At 39.7% G+C, this 20,630-nt stretch overlaps 1 protein-coding gene across 2 annotated transcripts in view; it reads right to left on the bottom strand.

Moving 5' to 3' along the window:
• Positions 1-18,322, bottom strand: part of RBFOX1 (RNA binding fox-1 homolog 1) — an 895,957-nt gene extending 877,635 nt beyond the window's left edge. Inside the window, exon 1 of one of the 2 annotated variants that reach the window (XM_038186799.2) lies at positions 17,969-18,322. In XM_038186799.2, the coding sequence (XP_038042727.1) occupies positions 17,969-17,971 (3 nt within the window). In that variant the 5' untranslated portion in view covers positions 17,972-18,322. The remainder of the gene's footprint in view (positions 1-17,968) is intronic. The other variant, XM_072023682.1, reaches the window with a different exon arrangement.
• Positions 18,323-20,630: the final 2,308 nt, after the last annotated feature.

The following is a 20,630-nucleotide window of genomic DNA, read 5'->3' as shown; positions in this document are numbered from 1 at the left end:
GTTGTTAAAACTGAACTGCAATCAGATGTTTTACTGGTAAAATCTCATACAATCCTTGTGCTATTCTGAGAACTACATATTTTTTCATGTATGAAATTTTGTAGCTCATAGAGAACAAATTAAGAAAATCTGCATACACATTCTAAGTCCATCTCCCAGATTACCTTATTTGGAAAACTATATCATATTTTTTATAAATATACTTTTAAATAAGTAAGTTTCTAAATTCCAGCTGGAAATATGGCTCATCAGACTTTCAGCTTCCATTTTTCAAACCACAGCAGTAGGACTTCTGCCAGGACACCAGGAGTATGACAACCAAGAATGTTACCTGTGGAGTTACCACTTCTATCTTCCTGTGATCGGTCACCTTTATAATACCCCATTTATCACATTTTTCATTTTTTCATTTGGGAAGAGAAATGTATACTGAGGTGCATTCCTCATTGGGATTCTTTGTCTGTTCACTAATTACTGTATTAGATGATTGTTTCTCAATGGGTTACTTGTCCATTTCCATCAAAGAACCTGCCACTCCTTGTATTGTACTTCCACCATACACAAAAAAAAGACCTTTTTTTAATCATTCTGCATGACAAGCCTCCTAATAAAAACAATCAAAAAGTCATTATTTGGTTTGAGGGAAGCTTTTTATATTATTTTTATAGGAAAGCATGCAAGCTGTCTGTATTATATTTAAGCACACTGAGATCTGATTATACTAGTAAACCTTGCTATGATTTTGTTTCAATAAACAGTTTAATTGGAAACCTATTCTTATAAACTTTCTCAGTGAGTTGGGGGGGAGGAACAAATTGCAATAAAACAAACTTAAATGTATTTGAGGGTAGATGTTTGCTACAATTATTAAAGGGGGTGAAGAATATCACCTTCAGCTTCATAGGCCTTTATAAAGCTACCAAAGCCAAAATTAACAAAGGGATGCTATTAAAACTATTAGATGTTGCAGAAAACCTGAATGTGCATGACTTTTTGGTACTATAGATGACCAAAGCCATCTAGACTTGTATGTAGTTCCAGCAAATTACAAATGTTTTATAGTTCATTTTATAGTTTAGATCTATATAAAAGACTAAGCTTTAAGGAATGCAAGCATATAATTATTATAACAAATGCCATTTTTCCAGAAATTTCTAAACTCAAAACCATCTGTAAACTGCAGCCACGACCCTTATCTATTTCAGTTCAGACAAACAGTTTGAGTCCTCCAGGAGGTATTTCTAAGGTTATAAAAGTTATAAAACCTAAAAAAGTTATAAAACCTAGAGTAGAGTAGACCTAGATCTGGGTATTATAAGACCTAGAATGATGCAGAACGGTACCTTCTTACCTGACCAAAGTACAAACAAACAATTGAACTACTTGTAAACATGTACACAAACATGAAAATTAATTGAAAATAATCTTTGACAGCTGCATTCTTCACTAAGAGCTTATCTGGAACATGAAGTATTTCCAGAAACTTTCAGAATGATGATTTACCTCATCTTTGGAATAGTTTTCCTATTAAACTCTTACACAAAGCATAAACACAAGTAGGAAAGTTTAAATTCTAATCTAATGAAAGTTGTATTCAGGAAAAAATTATAAAGTTGGAGAAGTTTTAATACCACAGAATCATCTAGGTTGGAAGAGACCTCCAAGATTACCTAATCCAACCTCTGACCTAACACTAACCCGTCCTCCACTAAACCATATCACTAAGCTCTACATCTAAATGTCTTTTAAAGACCTCCAGGGATGGTGACTCCACCACTTCCCTGGGCAGCCCATTCCAATGCCTCACAACCCTCTCAGTAATGAAGTTCTTCCTCATATCCAACCTAAAACACCCCTGGCGCAACTTTAGCCCGTTCCCCCTCATCCTGTCCCCAGGCACAAGGGAGAATAGACCAACCCCCACCTCACTACAGCCTCCTTTAAGGTACTTATAAAGAGCGATAAGGTCGCCCCTGAGCCTCCTTTTCTCCAGGCTGAACAATTCCAGCTCCCTCAGCCACTCCTCATAAGACTTGTTCTCCAGGCCCCTCACCAGCTTCATTGTCCTTCTCTGGACTCGCTTGAGCACCTTGATGTCCTTCCTGTAGCAAGAGGCCCAAAACTAAACACAGTACTCGAATCATTGTTAATGCGTAACTGGTTGAAATAAATTTCAAGGTTTATTGTGTAACTTCCTCACCATCTTGACAGCAAGATCACATTTTCAAACATTTACATATGAACTATATGGCCAAAATGAACAACCCTGTCATTCATCTGCTTTCAACTTATGTACATCAATACACAGATTGAATGAGCAAGCTTTGCAAGCCACATGTAAATGCCCACATTTGATATTTTGATTCATATTGTCATAAGAAAAGCATCTCCCTCTCCTTAACTTACTTTCCTATTTTTAAGGCCTACATCTTCATAAATAAAACTTCTGGGTGCAGTATAAGTAACAGTCTTTCAGGTTGACCATGAATTTCAGTGGAATACAGTTTTTTAGAAATGTTTATTGTTAAGCATGATAGAGATATAATGCTTATAACAATGATATAATTATTATATTATTGTAATATAATAATAATTGACATAATTTTCAGGAGTCCAAGGTGCAATACCACTACCAGCTATATAAACAAGTTATCTATGTATATATTTTGCAGGTTTGAGAAAGACATAGGAGCCTGTTAATAACATCAACAATCAGAGTAGCTTCTGTTGCTATAGTAGAAAATATGTCAAAACAATAAAAGATACTGCTTAGAGCTTCTTATTTTTTATTCAATGGAGAAAAATATTTTTATTTTTTTTTTTATTTTAAGTACAAAAAAGATACCATTTCCACATATTTCACATGCAGATCCTCAAATACCTGCATCTTCCCACTAAAATAAAAAAAAGATATATCAATTTCTAAACTATTTGATGCAGTTCCAAGTGATCAAGCCAAACCCTGGATTAAACCATATTAGCACATCATGCAAAAAGTTGCTCAGAAGTCATTTAGACATGAAATTTCTCAGGATTTTGCATGTTTACATCTTTGCATCTTTGGAAATAGTATTATGAGTAAATGCAATAAAAATACTTTTTGCAAATAAAATAGCCTTATTTCCACAACTACAGCTTCAGTAATGCCATATATTTTTTACACCAGAGGTAGGTATCTTTCTTATCTGTTTTGTCTATCTCAACTCTCACTTGAATGAACTAGAAATTTTGCAAACAATCTGAGATGAGAAGACAGAATAAATCATGAGAAGTAGATATTGCATGTAAGATAAACTCTGAGATGACTGAGCTCAAAAAGAGGGTTAAAGAAAGAAAATGAAATAAAAATTCTGAAGTGATAGCTACAGCATCTTTTGATTACCATGCATAAACAGCACAAACCAAAATAATTTCCAAATTAGAGAGGAAGATTTGATTAAACACAGACTTTAAATACATTCACTTGCTACACAAACAGAAAGAAAGTGTGCTGGAATTTTCAAAATGTCTCAGAATACATGAAGGAAATTATACAAATATGAAGTTCTACAGAAAAAATGTTCAATTAGAAACAAAGGCACTACACTATGAATAAACGTCCCCATTTAGCAGAGCATTTTAAGCTATATTCTTAGTATATGCTTTCTGCAGTCTGATGAGCGATGCACTGAATGCAAGTATGTACATCGATACTGTGCCAGCCCAGATCTAGATTAAAAAAAATAATAATAAAAAAAATCTCTTTCAAGTAAAATATTTGAATTAAATAGACCAGTATTAAGACAGTGTTACAGCACTTATTACTTCCTTTCATATTACTGAGTTATAAACAATTATTATTAAAAGAGGGTCCTTTGTGACAAGAACATACTGACATCTGCTGGCATTCTATAAATGCATTTCTCTAGATGGATTTAATGCCCTCAAACTTTCTTTCTTACTTATCTTGTTTGCATAACAAATTAACATTGTCCATATCTTAATAAACCGAATGTATACAATATTCTATACTTCGGAATGTTGAAGTGTGCACAGCATTCTGTAGCTAAGCAGTGTACAAAACCAAGCTTCTCTTTTCATATTTTACCTCTGAAGTACCACAAGAGATCATTTGTGCCTATGTTGTATAAGAATGTTTAGTGACAGGGCAGACAATTTACATTCAAATTATTATATCCCTAATTTCTTTACCAACAAAAGACCAGTATTACTAATTTACTATCCCAGCATGTAAGTAAAGCTGATGCTAAAGGTAAGACTCAGTCAAGACTCATGCAATGGATGTACTGTTTCACCCTAACAGCTAGCAGATTGAAAGAATGGATTTTATTTGTATTAGCATCATAACACAAGGATATATGTATACACAACTCCGAAGCATCTAGTAAACCACATACTGAGCATGGTACCGAAACACGTGGGAGAAGATCCACTATCCATCTCTTGACACAATCACCACAGGTATTTTGGGTGTTTTGCTAATCAGAACATAGTCCACAGAGCTGAAGAGGTTTCAAGACTACAGCATGCAAAAGGCAGAAATTCTGGTTAACACACAGAGTTCCTAAAGCAGCTATAATTTGGCATCATAGTGAATAAGGATATTCTCTAATCACTATACATGTCTGAATTTATTATTTGAAGTTTGCTGTATATTCATTTAATGCTTGCTGTTGGAATCATAGCTTAAAGTTTCCTCCCCTGTGTGTGCTATAATGCAAAGTTATGGTTAATAATTTAAATGGAAAATAGAAGAAATTCAAAACCGTAGTTCATACTGAGTCAACAACTCAGATATGTTACAAATACATACTGAGGCACAGATTTAATATTAGAAAAAGTGATACAAAGCATAGAATATGAACAATTTGTTGAGCCATGCTTAGTAGAAATCTTAAATACAGTCCTTAATGTTTTGCATTTCCAAGCCAGCAGTCAGCCACAAAGTCACTCGCTTTCGACAGTTAATTAGACATATACATATCACTGAATCTCAAAGATGTGAAAGGAAATATAAAAACACTAAATTCACCTTTCTAAACCCTAATTTGTCTGTATTTTCGCTGCATGCACTTGTGTATTTTATTAGATGCTCAAACTAGCAGCCATATTTCTTAGGCTAGACATACTAGAACAAGTAGCAGTAGATTTTAAAAATGAAAATATACACAGCTCTTTTCCTTGCAAAAGTCTAACTAAACCTCACCACCCAGTAGAAAAATAAATACATTTTTCTGAGAAGCAGAGGCAGTACCAGCTTGTCTGGCTCACATTTGTACGTCTCAGCCATGAAACTGTTCATGCAACTTTCTACATAGAGAAAGACAGCAATACACATTAACCTTTCCAGCAAAGCAAACAGTAAACGGGAATGTAAAATCAAGTCCTCACAGGCCCTATAGCTTGCCAGGGGACAGAGCTGACAGCCCCACTGAAACACAGAGACCCAACAATGTAGCCATAAGCATTTCTGTACCGTGTACAGCATCAGCATAAGAGCAAGTAATTCATAACCAATTTCACCAGACCCAAACTACTCACATACTCCATGGCAGACACTATCCAATTCACACGTTCAACTATCATGAGAAACATGCAGGTCATACTGTGACAGTGAGGGTGGCAGAGCACTGGGACAAGTTGCCCAGAGAGGTTGTGCAGTCTCCTTCTCTGGACACATTCAAAACCTGCCTGGATGCCATCCTGTGCTATGTGCTCTAGGTGATCCTGCTCAGCAGGGGGGTTGAACTGGGTGATCTTCAGAGGTCCATTGCCACCATGGCCATTCTGGGATTCTGTGATCCCAGATTTTGTTTGTTCATCTTTCACACATGTGTAAGTTTCCACAGTCCTAAGACGAGGCACCTCTTACTATTTCAGCATCTCGTCTGGAAGGTCTACCCATGCTGAAGTGTCTAGGTCTAGTAGTTCACTTGGAATTCCCCTTCAGTTTTCTTGTTTGAGACAGTTCTATTAAATTGTTTGAAATTCTTATATATTAAACATCAGCAGAACAGATTTTAAAAAGAAAAAAAAAAGGGGGGGGGGGGGGGAGGAATGTGGTATTAAAATCTTAAAATCCTTCTACTATTTAAAAAGGGTTTAAAAAGAGTAAAAAGAACATCATCTGGGGGTCCCCAAAGCTACCCTTTGACTGTAGAACCACAGGACCACTGATTTTCCCCAGTCAACCCAACACATGCTGCTGCCAAAGCCATTGCACAAATATCAGCTCTGATGCATCAAAAAATAGAAGACCAGCTTTCTTAGCAATTCAGACGACTCAAATAGCACAGATGCTTCATGTTGCAAGCTCTACTCTGAACTGCTCTGTTGTGTATTGGCAAAACTAAGGAGGGCAGTAACAAGAGGGGCCCAAATGATAAACAATTAGAAGACACCAACAGTGTTTCTCTTCCCTGTTATGATCAATATTATTTCCATTTGATTTAAACAAGAGAAAATCTGTAGCTCTTTAGCTGCTTCTAGCACTAACCGTATTCGCTTTGGAGATCTTCAAAGAAGATGAAATTTGAGACCAAAATATACAGCATTTTAAAAAGCAAAATAAACACAAACTGCAATGGGAGGTGTTGGTACTGCATAACTCAGCAAACCTTTTTTATGGCAATGTGGATGTCCTTATTAGAAGGCAACACCACCATAATCCTAAGAACTACCAATAGGACAAGTGCAGTGTTTGATTTAAACACATTTAGAGAACTAATGAAGGCAATTCACTGGTGAAAATTTACTTCAACTATAGTACAGAAGCATCCATTTATGCACTGGAAAGAGCATTCATTCACAGGCAAAGCATAACCCTCTGCTAACAGACTACAGGCACTGAATAGTTGGATTTTGACAAACAAAAGTCAGAAACAAGTAGAAATTAAGAGCCTGTCACCCAGCTCACTTGCTCTTGAGCTCTTCTTTACTTGAATGTATTATTTGCTTATGGACAGTGCTATCACATACCATGGAAGTTCGTAACAAATCTATTCTGAGGACTAGAGCAATCAAGATTTCAATCTAATTTGTATTTAATCTACTCTTGAGCAACTTGAAAGATATGATCACCTGAGAAAACCAAACTAAATAAAACCTTTGATGTAATAAATTAGTTTCCAGTATTCCTGCTTCTTGTATAAATCAGTTATAAAATATTTAATGCCTTTAGCAGGAAAAAAAAATACTATTGTAGAATTCAATATCCAGTAGGAGAATTTCTACTTTTGTTAGAAGTGTAGATTCACATCTTATTTTGCTAATTTTCCTCAGGACAAATATGGAAAGAAAAAAATTTCCTCTGACATCGCAGACTTTTTATTTTTCCTTTATTCAGCCTGCTTGCAAAGCTTTAACATAGAGAAGCATTAAATTGACTACAATAAACGTTTATTAAAACTTGTACCTGTTTTAAGACACTCTTATAAAACAACACTGATACTAAGAATTACTCATGCCTGATTATTGTTCTTTTATGCAACAAAAAGCAACAAGAGCAGCAAGCTACCATACCAAATGAGGAGCATCTGTCAGGCATAGTGTCAATCACACATCGGCTGCACCGCAGTTCATCACACTTTCAAGATAATCTAAATTTTAACTCTGTGGCAGCCACTGTGAAATTCACTACTCCAGTCCAGTTGACAGCAGTGAACGAAGTACCTGCATCACCATTAACTCTTCAGAGATGTGATTTTTGCCTGTATTACTACTGGTAATTACACAAAAGGCAGCTGAAGAGTGCCCAAGAAGACAGAGTCCTATGACAACTTTCCTCTAAAAGCCAACTGGTACAGGATAAGCCTTAAATACTAGCAGCTGCTGTCATCAGAAACACAGGTCAGAGACACTGGACATTTAGAGGAGGAGACACAAAGGATTTGGTACAATATATAACACTTTGGTACTTTGTGTATACCTGTTGGTGTACATGTGCATCTGTTTGTGCATGTGCTCATGAGTGTGACTACGGCAACGCATTACTCACATGTACCACTGATGCTCATCAGCAATGCACTGATGTTCTTTCAAAAGGGATTTTGCCATGTATGTCAAACTGTTCGTTCCATTACCCTTCATCATTTATTCTCCCACTGTAAAAGTACTGACAAAGCTGACAAAACCTAAAAAAATAAGTTTCTCTATGTCAGTCTATCAGACATTGTGCACAACGCAGTGATTTGCAGTTACAGCCCTCCCTCTGCAACTTCTGTCAGAGGCAAACTGAGAGCAACAAACTATGAAAAGAAATCCATAGATGTTCAAAGCATTCTGAATTCTTGTATTCTCAGAACAATAGCTCTTTCAGACCCTGGTGTTATTACAATGCCTCATGCAAACCTTCCTTCCCTGCCTCTTTGCTAAATAGCAGTTTTAGCATAACTAGATGGCTGCAAGGCTAGCAAAAATAAAACTTAATTGCTACTTCTACCTTGGTAGCTCCAGAACCAACAGAGAAGAATAAAAAAGAAAATCTGAACTGGCAAAGTGCCACGTTTAGGAAAATACACATATTAAAAAGGCTAACATGATACGTCTGCAAAGATCCATTTTTTTTTCTTTTCAAAGTGGAAATAATTCTACTAAATACAAATGCAGACCATAATATATAAATAGTACAAGACTAGTGTATTTTTTAGAAGAAAAATAAATTGACCAGGAAAGCCTTTTATTTCTCTTGATTGTAGCAAGCAAATTTGACAGAGTTCTCATTGTAAAAACATAAGATTAAAAAGTGCAAAAGCAAAAATGGTCTGATTTGTAAAGAAACTGGAACAATACTATGGACTCCGGTAACAGAAAGGATGGGCATTTTTATTAAAACAAAACATTCTTATGACTCGGTCATGTCTCATTTTTTAGCTATTTGTTTTTATTTATCATTTACTGTCTTGTTCCGTATCATGTATTACTGATAAGTTACATATTTTGTATAGAACTTATGAGGAAATTGTATCTTCCTAAATGTGATCACTTTAAAATATTTTCCAAAAAGACTGAAACAAACAAATACATTATTCTTTTCATCAGAGACAGTGTTGCTGCCCAGGACTCCGAGAAGGTACCACGACCTCACTGTACTTGCCAGCTGTCTCCAGGGGGCCCACACAATGCTACAGAACCTCACAGGACTGCACGGGGCTGTTACGAGGCACTTCTGGATACACAATGTCAGATAAGCACCTTCACATCTAGAATATAATAAAATACTTAGTTTTCTCTGCAGGCAATGTTGTACATAATGAGATTTCTAGGAACCCTTAAGTCCTTTTGAAAATCCACTCACATTGCAACCGACATATATATCGTATCTGGATACAATGAAATGAAGTTTGGGTTAACTCAAGGGCAAGAATAAAACCAAGAGGGCTGAAACATGGCTAACATGAAAACCTCAGGCTAACCGAATTATAGGGAAAACAAATCAGAAGTGTTATCACCCAGAGTTGAATACATACTTTTGCTGCAATTGCTGAAAACAGAACCATACCCAAAATGATAAGGAGGCCAAACTATTTGACTGTATCATTCTGTTCATTTGAACCAACAAGCTGTGATTCATCAGCTCATTCAATGGATATGAACTGGATAGTCCACAAAGCGAGGAGGAAAGATCCTATCGGCACGAAAGCTGACTGATTTTAACACATTTTACAGTGGGAGGAGTAAAACATGCCTTCAGTATCAAAGAAGATAGGATTTTTGAATAAGGCTTATACAAAGCAAAAGGATCTCTTCGTCCATCACACCACAAAGTGCTCTTTGCAGCAGGCTACAAATAAGGCACTGACTTTCTCCACCTGACAACAGGGCGGATGTTTCCCATCGTGGCATAAAATACTTAATAACTGGTTACAATCTGTAAGTGATTCAGAACAGATTCAGCATTGACCAAAATGAAAGCAACATTGTAAAACAAAGGAATGAAAACATAAAACAAAAGCTCATGGGTAGGTATCAGAGATTGGAAACAGTACTAATGAAATAACCTTTATTTAAGTTGAGGACATTCACAATGAAACAAGTGTGCAAAACATGCAATATAGACAATTTTTGTATTTGGCAGGAGCTCAATAGTTGTAATGACCAGGGGAAACCCAATTGGTCTCCCGTGGAGGCAGCTGCAGACTAACATTATCACGATGGCAACAGAGAAGAGGTCATCACAAAGTGAAGAAGCCATTTGGAGAGTGTCCTAAATTAAGAAGTGGGAAAAGACGGTCTAATATCACAGAAAGATCAGGAGGATATCTAGATCCATTAATCTTCCTGCTGAGTAACTCTGTGTCGCTCAATTCAAACTGCACTCTGGGACTTCCTTAGCATTTATATTGTTGCAGACTTAAAATGGGTATCACCATGTGGTAGATGACATTTTAGGCAGTTCATCTCAGAAGCTGGAGGAAAGGACATTTAAGTAACTACTCACACACAGAGTGGACTGTCTGTGGTGGAGTGAGAATTTTTTTTTAGCCTAGAGCTTTAGTGTAGAGCTTCACTGTAACAGGAGACAGTATTTCATCAAATTATTTCCTTTGCCACTGATCAAAGACAACAACGCAACAGCACTACTTGAAACTGATGCTTTCTCCAGCCTTCTCACCAAAGAAGCCAAACTAAGTTCTGTGTCCAAGCAACACAGTGTGTTGCATCCCAAGGCAGAGTGCTTACAGAATTTACCTAACTTTGAAGATGGAATATTATTCTGCAATGAGTGTTTCACAAGGTATTCTGTATTTTTGTATAGGGACTGTTGACAGGATCTTCATTTACCACAAAGTTCATTTGCTCAAGGAAATAGCTCCGTAATAGTGCATAATCCCTATTTATGTAAGAAAAAACGCTAAGAGATCTATCTGGTTTTGCCACTACTATATCAAAAAACAGTACTTGTGAGAAAAGTGCTTTTTTTTTTTTTTTTTTTTTTTTTGCCAGGGCAGACAAAAATACCAATATTGGCTTTGTCACAGAATGCCAAGCCTTTTTCTTGGATCAGCGCCATTTAATATTGTCTGTTTCTCTCTTCCCAAACTATAAAATGTTGATCCCATACAACATATGGTGAAAAAAATCAGACTTCTAGGACCTATTTAATAAAACAACAAATTCACAAGATAAATACAGAAACTCGGAAAGTGGCTATCCAAGGACCAGTACTGCCTGTTCATGATACATTTGTAAAAGAAAACTGTATACAATAGACAGAGATATAGGAGACACGTTTTTTCAAGACAGCAAGACTATTACACATTTCGAGATCCAGGTTTGTTTGTGGTTCATTAGAGATTTAACATTAATTTTTCTACCGAAATGCAAAACTCCATACTGTATTGTCACTTTTTTTAAGAGGATAGTTTTGTATGTGTAACCTTTTTCTGCATATTTCTTCTCATGTGTGAGCTACAGATATGTGAAAGACAAGCCAAAAAACACCCCACAGAGCAACCTAGGTGAAAGCCAGCAAAGTGCAACAACATTGGGCTTTCTCACCAGGGCAGTACATCCAAATTCACTGCTCTTTTATCTCATGTGATGATGGTGTTGATTTTAATATATCAAATCTTTTTTCCTGTTATTTTTAACACAACTGCCCAGTAAGACTAGATTTTATTCCACCTGTGTACTTCTCTACAACTGTTTTAAGAAAACTTTGATTTGAAATAATAGCTTAAAATTTCTACCCACGCTTTCACATATGGATGCCTTCAAAACAGCACACATTCAGAGCCGAAATTTTCTACCTCAAGTTTCTTTCCTGAACTTCTCAGGAAACAAAATGTATTTTCAGGCTGGCTTCTTGTTGTTCTGATCATACAGTAGTTGCTGATGTGTAAGAAAGAGGCTGAATGCAGAGAAAATAAAATTCATAGAAATGCTGTGGAACCAGCAAACAATTAGAAGAGCAAGACCCTATGAAGAGTACATCAACATGTATTCATACATCGCTAAATGCTAGAAAATCCAGCAGAAAAGTCATTAATAAATGCCTTAAAGGACCAGTTTTAGTCACAACTGGCACCCTGACACACTCAAAAATCAGTGAACTACAAACCACAGAAGGAAGCCAGACTCACTAACTGCAGCTCTCATTGCTACTTGTTTAATGATGAGAAGGTTACAAATAGCAATTTTTTAAAATATATTATGTTGTTTCTTTGTCATTCTTTTTGGTGTTGTTTTGTACCCTAAACTTTATCCAGGGTTGTACACTGCAGGGTTGAACACAGGTGTTTTGTCAACCACAAGAATATGCATCTTCTGGAGTGCTTGCAATGCTGGCCACAAACAGCTGCATCAGGTCCTACAGTCCCCATCATGCCACTTACCTTAAAAGTGATTCAGTTTTGCATGTTTGCCTTTTAACACAACCCAGGCCTCTCAGCTCTAGCTGCTGTAACAATATTCCCACCTGCATTTCTACCTGAAGTAGAATGACAATTATGTTAATGGCCATGAATTTGCTCAGTGATTTTCACAGCAGCTTGAGTGACTGCAGTCAGCCTCGCACTGACACTCCCCATTTGTGGTACAGTGCTCCCACTCTCGACAGCTGTCTTAATTTTAAGGCAGTGTATTGCATAGCTAGGCAGTAAGGCATCTGTCAATCTAAATTTTACCTAAATCTAAATTATTTACCTTCCTCCTTTCAGAGAACTAGCTGCAATACCATTCAGCTATTTGGAAACAAAGGATTTTAAAACTGCAGCCAAAGTTGCAAAATGTTCTGGGTTTTTGTTGGTGGTGATTTTTTAACTAGCCTCATAAAAATTGCAAGAGTTTTGGAATTGTATACATGTTTTCTATCAGAGAATCTTCAAACATTTTTTACATTTCTGAAAGGAACATGCAAAATTCCTAACAGTTACTTTCCCCCTTAAAAGAGCCAAACAGTTCATACTTCAAAATAAGCTTCAGAAACAATCAAGAATTTCTGAATATTCATGGAAAACTCCACTTATACATATTCTTGCTTCTGGAGAGGTTCTATGCAAAGTACAAAATCTGGAGCAGAACAGAGGAAGCCCAGCCTGGGTGTTAGGAAAAGCTTCTTCACCAAGAGGGTGGTCAGGCACTGGCACAGGCTCCCCAGGGCAGTGCTCAGACCCTGAGCCTGCCAGAGTGCATGGAGCATTTTGACAGTACCCTTAGATAGATGGTTTAACTCTTAGGTTGTGCTGTGCAGGGCCAGGAGTTGAACTCGATGATCCTTGTGGGTCCCTTCTAACTCAGGAATTTCTACGAATCTATGATTAAACTACACCTACCTAGCAAAAAACAAAACTTCTGAATGAAGTCTGACAAGCACATCTTTGGCATTCAATGTTGCTTGATATCTAATTGTATTCCACACTGTGAATCAAACATGACTGCTTTGTTGTGCTCTTCAGAATGTTACACATGCTACAGTGCTGCTTCTATGTAACACCGTGAAATCCCAGCATCCCAAAAGTGTTCTCCTGTGTCAGGTAAGATTTCCTTCTGGTTTCCTTTCATTTTTCTGCACATCAGCTTAGAGGACACAAATAAAATGATCTCATTTGCAGTAAGTTGTAGTCATTGGCATATTACAATTTAGCAAAATAATACAGTTATGAAAAGTGTAATAGATACTGATAGACAACTTCATAAACCTTTTCATTTTTAATCATAAATGCATATGTTCGAACAGGTGGTAAGATCAGTACCTACTTATATTACATTCAGGAACACAGAACATGAAGTTTCAGAGATGGCACTACACTTCTTAGAAGAAGAATTTGCACTGGAAAATTATGATGGGTACTGAAGAAATCCAGCATTTATTTAAAAGAATTAAACTAACATAAATAGGTGCAACTATGAAAAAATACAAACAAAAAGCAACAATAAAAAATTAAGAGTTCCCATCAATTACTTGTGAAAGGATCCTCAGAGATAGGATCTTCCTGCTCTCAAGAAACACTGCAGTTCTTATTTATTCAAATTTTGCACAATCCAGCCAACAGTAGATATGCCCCTAATTTCAATGACTTCACAATCACAGATACTTCTTAGATACTTATTAGGTGGCTACCTAATCTTCTGTTTGCTATTTTAAGACCTGCCTATTCACTTGTTTCCTAACTCTTCAGTTTTTCTCCCATACTGTTTTTACAAATGAGCATCTCCAGACTCCTCCTACATGAAACAGGAACAAGTCAAGATGCAGTCGAGAGCAGTATGTATACACTCTTCTGTCAGATGTACAAAATGAATCTTTAAAAGAAAATACTTATTTTTCAGCTGCTCTATTCTCTCAAGATGTAGTTTTGTACATCAGTCTCAATTAAGGTAATTAAGGTAGGCTTTTGTTTGTTTGTTTGTTTGTTTGTTTTTTCAGTGTAATAGAGCTTTTAGAAACTGTACCTTAAACATACCCATGCCTTCCACAACTCCAAGTAATATATTTCCTTGTGGTCAGGAAATTCCATCCTCACAGCATATAATGATGATGATTAGTTTTAAAAATCAGATATTGCCATTTCAAAGCTACAGCATGATAAATTAGTGGAGCTGAATTATTGACCTCAGCCATTGGTCTCTTCTGTCCACTGCTTCGCCCACACCAAGTGAATGCTGAACAGCTCTTCTGGTCTGAAATGCAGCTTACCTGTCCATACAAAGTGAGACTGAGGATACAATTTCCATTAAATCCTTCCTAAAAACTGTATTGGTATATGATTCCTGGAGATGTTTATGGTGATGTTTGCTTATTAATTGCTCACTTCTGGCCACAGGTACTATTTTTACCTCTACCACAATATCAAGCCCAACAAAACTTCCATGAACCTTATGGAAATGCCACATACCAAGGCCCAAGCTACTAGATAAGAATAATTTTAAGTTAAACACTAACCAGCCATGCTGAATTCACATACTGAAACAGATCGGCTTCATACAGAAAACACATTTGCAACCATACACCACCACTATATTTCCCATCCGCTGCCTGCAATGTCACATTAAGGTGAGCATTTGTAACGTGGATTGTGGTTGCTCTGTCAGGAACAACCTGAAGGCATAGACATAGAACAGCCCCTCCACTGCAGCACATCCCTGGCCAAGTGAGTAACTGCAGGGACATCTCTTTGGGGGAATTTCTGTCACGTTAATCACCTGCTGGCAGCAACTGGAAAACTTTACTGTAATTTTGTTTTTCTACCATGTCTTGATAAACAGCATCAGTAAATATCATTATATGCAAACACATCATTGCTGCAGTGCACTAAGTATCTAAAATGTACCCATAATAATAACATCAAGTGCTTTGTTATTAAAAAAAAAAAAGAAACAACCAACCTAACGACATCAACAAAAAAACAGTCCATCCATGAAGATTAAAGTGATTAAACTCAGTTTATTTTTCATTAGAGTCAATTTTGTGATTCTCACAAAAACCCAGCAATACTAAAACCTAAACCAAACAGATAAACACAGTTCTTAAATTTCTTTCACTCCTATTTCTAAAATAATAATAATGGTAATAATTTATTTCTAAGTTAGTGGTAGTAGTAGTAAGAGTCATATAAATGTACACACCCAATACTTTCACTGCACTGTCACTAACCTCCAGAGAACGCAAAAGACTGGGGAGATGCGGGCAAAATAACTTTCCTGAAAAGGAAAGGTCCATGTCTTTCTAAGTGCTGCTAAAGCTGGATGCCCAGCCAGTGCTGTCCTGACATGAAGGCACAGGCCACCTGGAAAAGCCAGAGAATACGTGGGACTAGCAGAGAAACAGCAGGTCCCCCAGAAAGCAGTAAGAAGGACTGAGGGAGGGACTACCTGTGCTTACTGGGGGGACAGCCAGTTTGGAGGGAACAAGAAAAAATGGAGAGCATAGACTAAGAAGAAAACATGAGGTGAAATAAATAAGCAAATAGTGAAAGCAGGAGGAGCTAAAGCAAGGAGAAGGAACATAGAAGAAACACACAAACCTCCAAGAGAGATGACACAGGTGTAAACTGGTCATGCCCTGGACAGACAGACTGCCTGCCTGAGTGACCAAGTTATCTTCAGTCCTGCTATCCCCTGCTTTAACTTCAAAGGGGATTTGTGGAGGGCTGCAGCTTGGGAACTAAGAGGAAACTTCAAAACCCAGCAGCACTGGCAGCCGTGGCCTACGGACATCCCGTTCTCCCTCCTCTGCAGTAATCAGCAATGCATGCATGCTAGTAAGGGAGAGAGCAGACACCACTACAATAATTCACAGTGCTGTGAATCGAACCTTGCAGTCCTACATGCATGCTCGTATTTTACACCGGAGAAATATCACATTATGAATCCAAGAATTAACAATTCTACGCTCTTCCTCGACACTTGACTCCTGCCAGTATTTCTGTCATTTAAGGCTATCTTTTTTATGAAAGCCAGAAAAGCACCCTCAGTGCCTCAAGGACACCGAGTACTGCAATTACAAGAACTATGAAAATCATCAGCATTCTGCGCATTTTATTCATTATATTTGTCAGCTATATTACTGATAACTAAGTACTAATTGAAAGAAAAAAAAAAACCTACAACCTTGACAACTATAAACACAGACTTCATTTCAGGAAATGCCTCATCCTTTTTAAACTGTATCTACCAGAAGAACAAATGGTAAATGAAACTTGGGTAGCCAAGCCTTTAAAGCCTACCTGAGAGTTCAGCAAATTTGGACTATAAGCACAAATGCTACATAGCTTCCCAAAACCTCATGAATTCAAAACTGTTCAAGTAAAATAAAATAAAAATAGGCTAAAACTACCATAGTTTGAGCTATTCTAAATTGCTACTGTAAATCTGATAACCAGAGCCCAGAGCATGTGATACCAAATGTTTTCTTAGAAACAACGTGATCTATTCAGATAGGCATTGAAAATTCAACCCCCACCCCTACTGCAGCCACTCTTCCCAATATGTGACTGTTTTGTCTCTAAAAAAAAAAAAAAAAAAAAAAAAAAAGAATTATTTGATTGTGACATGAGGAATAACTTCATTTCAGATTGTAATACTTCCATGATCATCAATCTCCACCACAGAATGCAAAAATCTTGCTCCTACTTTTATATTCCATGCATGTAATTGTTTTCACACTTCTAAATGACAAATGTAACAATGTAACACACAGTATATTTCCTCTATTAATTATCATTAAGTCCAGAATGAGAAGGGAAGGGACTTTACATTCTTGGGACCCCATCTTCTAGGTCTATTATACCTTAAAATTCAATTCCCATTGAATAAGCTGCATTTTATTTAAAGTGAAAAACCGGTCATCGCTGCCCTACACGAGGCTCAAGCACGCTACGTCACATTTGCAAGTCAGAGCAGAAAAACAAAAGTCGCAGATTTGGACAAGATCTTTCACACTCTGCTGATGTGAATCACTTCAAACTTTAGACCGCATTTGTCCCACCATCTGTGTGTGCCATGGCAAGTTGGCGGCTCCAACACCGACAGCCATATTACAGATTTGGGCACTGCCGGGCGCGTGCCCCTGTCACACCGCAGACGCGTGCTGCTGCTGAGAGCGGCTGCCCAGGTGGAGCTACCTGTGCATGTAGCAGGCAACACGGACACCTGCCTTCTGATGGAACCATGCAGGAACACATGGAATGATGAGTAGCCTAGGGTGTAGGTAACCACCGATGACTTACAGGCAAGTAGTTTTCCGGCCGCTGAGCATCTCCCCTCTTTCAGCCGCCAACTCGCCTGGTCGCCGGCTGCCCATTTTCTCGCGCTGCCTTATTTTGGGCCCCCACCTCCCGTGCCCGCCGCCTCCCCCCCGCCTTCCCCCCGACGGGCTCGGCCGGGGCCCCGCCGCCCCCCGCTCCCTCCCGCAGCCCCGGCAGCGCGACCCCCGCCCGGGCCGCCCCAGAAACTTTCGGGGAGCGACGCCTCCTGCCCCGGCCCCCCCTCCTCGACCCCCCGTCCGCGGGGCCTCGGCCGAACTCACCATAAAGAGGCGGGCGGCGACCGCGGCGCCTCTCCCGTCCGAAGCCAGCGGCCGCGCCGGGAAAGTGGCAGCGGGACGCGGCTCCCCGCCGCCGCCGCCGCCTCAGCCCTTCCCCGCCCTCCCGGCTGCGCGCCGCGCCCCCCCCGCCGCCGCCGCCCGGTAGCGGAGCCCCCGGCCCGCCCGCGGGCTGAGCGGGCAGCGGCGGCCGGTGGAGGGGGCGAGCGAGGCGGGCGGCTTCTCGCTGCTGCGCTGCGCCGCGGCCAGCGGGAGCCCCGCGGCGCCCGGGCAGGGACCCGGCCGGCTGCGGGCGGAGGCGCTGCCGCTCGCCAGCCTCCGCCGAACGCGGCTCCGGAGCGGGCGAGCGGGCGGAGGTGACCTTCAAGCCCGGCGGGGGCTCCGCGGCCGGGCTCGGCGGCCGCGCGGCGGCGCCCGGGTGCCCGGCGGCGCCCTGAGGCGCGGCCCCGCGGGGGCCCCGCTGCGCGCGGCGGCCCCGGGGGGCGGCGAGCGGCGGCCGCGGCCGGGCCCCCGCCGCGGCACCGCCTCGCCTCGGCGGCGCGGTCGCAACTTTTTGTCCGCAGGGGTCTGGCCGGTCCTGGGGGCTGCTGTCCCGGCAGCCTGGGGCGGCGGCCGAAGCCCTCGTGGATGCGGGAAGCCGGCGAGGGGCTCGAAGAAGCGCCGCCAAGCGCCGCTTGGGAAGGCGCTGGGCAGAAGGGTGCCCTTGGCTCTAGGCGGGCATCGCTGCCGAGGGAAAGCACGTCCGGCTCCAACTCCAGCGCTCAGCTAATGAGAAGAGCATCGCGGCGCCCCTCAGCGCGGGGACTGCCGTTGTATCGCGCTGCCAGGAGCCCTTCATGAGAAAGTTTGAGGCAAAATAATAATAATAATAAAAAAATAATAATAATAACAATAATAAATAAACATCAAGACCCGCCAGAACGCTGCCTCGTCCTTTCCAATACATTAATTCCGTAATGATCAAACATCTTTGTGCTGCGCAACCTCCAGTTGATAAATTAATGCCACTGGGATTTAATTCAACGTGTTACCTGTGTCAATCACACATGGGTGCTCTGAGGATAAGAGCAAGACAGGCTACCCCTCACGGCTTAGGGGCAGGGGGTGGCTTTAGGTATGTGGAATTAAAAGGGAGAATAGTAATAACAGTGCAGCTGGTGTGAGGAAGCCAGCTTCAAATCCTAAACATATCAGAATATGATTATTTAAAAAATGCTTTCCATGAATAATGTACTTATAAATTCTTTCATCTGTGCTGAAAATAAGTACAGCCACAGTATTTTCAAGTTCAACCACAGATTGCACAGACGACATACACAGAAGTAGCTCAAACACAAATACCTATAGCCCAGGGCTTCTGTTTGTGGCTTGGGCCTTGGCCTGTTTCTTTTGCTACTTATTTAAGTAGCAGGAGTGACGTTTGGTCCCCCGACTACTGAAAGCAGGACTGCTCAGGAATGTACCAAGTCACACTAGTTCACGGAGCAGGGTTGTTTAAGCAGTAAGTTCAGAATTTTCTACTCCTCATCATACATGAAACTGTTAAACTAAGGGCTGGAAACCTTCAGCTCCAAGCTGCTTAAATCTGTCAGAGTACTGAGATGTATGAAGTCAGACATGCATGCATTTTCAGGATCAAAATCTGGTTTAACATTATTGCATCAGATTCTCTGATAATGCATGTCCCACTTTGTGACCCAAGCTGGTCGATCCTTTTTGATTGCATTGGAAGACACCCCCAAATGGATCTTTATATCCACCCCATTACTTTCCTGCATTTCTTCAGCCCTCTAATTCACTCTAAAACCAAACCCAAGAAGGCTATGGGAGGCTTGTGTGTCCAATAGACGTAAACTGCCAGCCAAAACATTATCCTAAAGTTCTTTAAACTACTGCAAAATGATTTTACTGTTATTCTCAGCAGTCGAAGAGATCTAAACCATTTTTACTGATATGCATGTGAGAAAGTGGTATCAGTAAAAGATCAGAGAGTGTAAATTAAATACAATGCCCAGGGACAGGAACGTGTTTTTATTGCCAGAAAAATCTTCCTTGGAAGGTCACCAGTGGCACCTTGGAAGAGCACCCTTTGTGCTCGAGACCAGGAGAACTCTAACTGTGCCATTCCTAATTCATTCCTGAAAATCTTTGGTAATGAAGGTTCAGCAAGTCAGTAAGCAATATACTTTTAAAGTGAATCTTTCTTATATGTTTTAACACCATTTCCATTTGTCCTCTATCTATTAGGTACATAGAGAACAGCTTGTTTGCAAGATTCTTTAACACATACAACACAAGTTATGTCCTCCTTTTTCCTCTCCCCTCCTTGACACAAAGTCCTTTCTCCAGTTTCTCAACTCTTCTTTCACACTTTCCTCATGTTTTGTATTTCTGATTGTTCTATTCTTTCCTGAAGAATCCCTCCAGTCTTCCTTTAAAACATGGTGCCCAAATCAGGATATAATATCTCCATCAGAGGCTCTGGCAGTGCTGATAAAGAATATGGATTAATTTTGATCTCTTAAAGGCTGTACTCCTTTATCTATAATTTAACTAAGTATTTAATATATACATTGGATTTTAAACTATAAATCTCAGCACTCAGACTCTTACTTAAGACAACAGTTTTTGCATCTTTTGTAAGACA

The sequence above is a fragment of the Anas platyrhynchos genome, chromosome 15 (genome assembly GCF_047663525.1).
Source record: "Anas platyrhynchos isolate ZD024472 breed Pekin duck chromosome 15, IASCAAS_PekinDuck_T2T, whole genome shotgun sequence".
NCBI lineage: Eukaryota > Metazoa > Chordata > Aves > Anseriformes > Anatidae > Anas > Anas platyrhynchos.
This window is presented reverse-complemented; position numbering and strand designations above follow the sequence as displayed.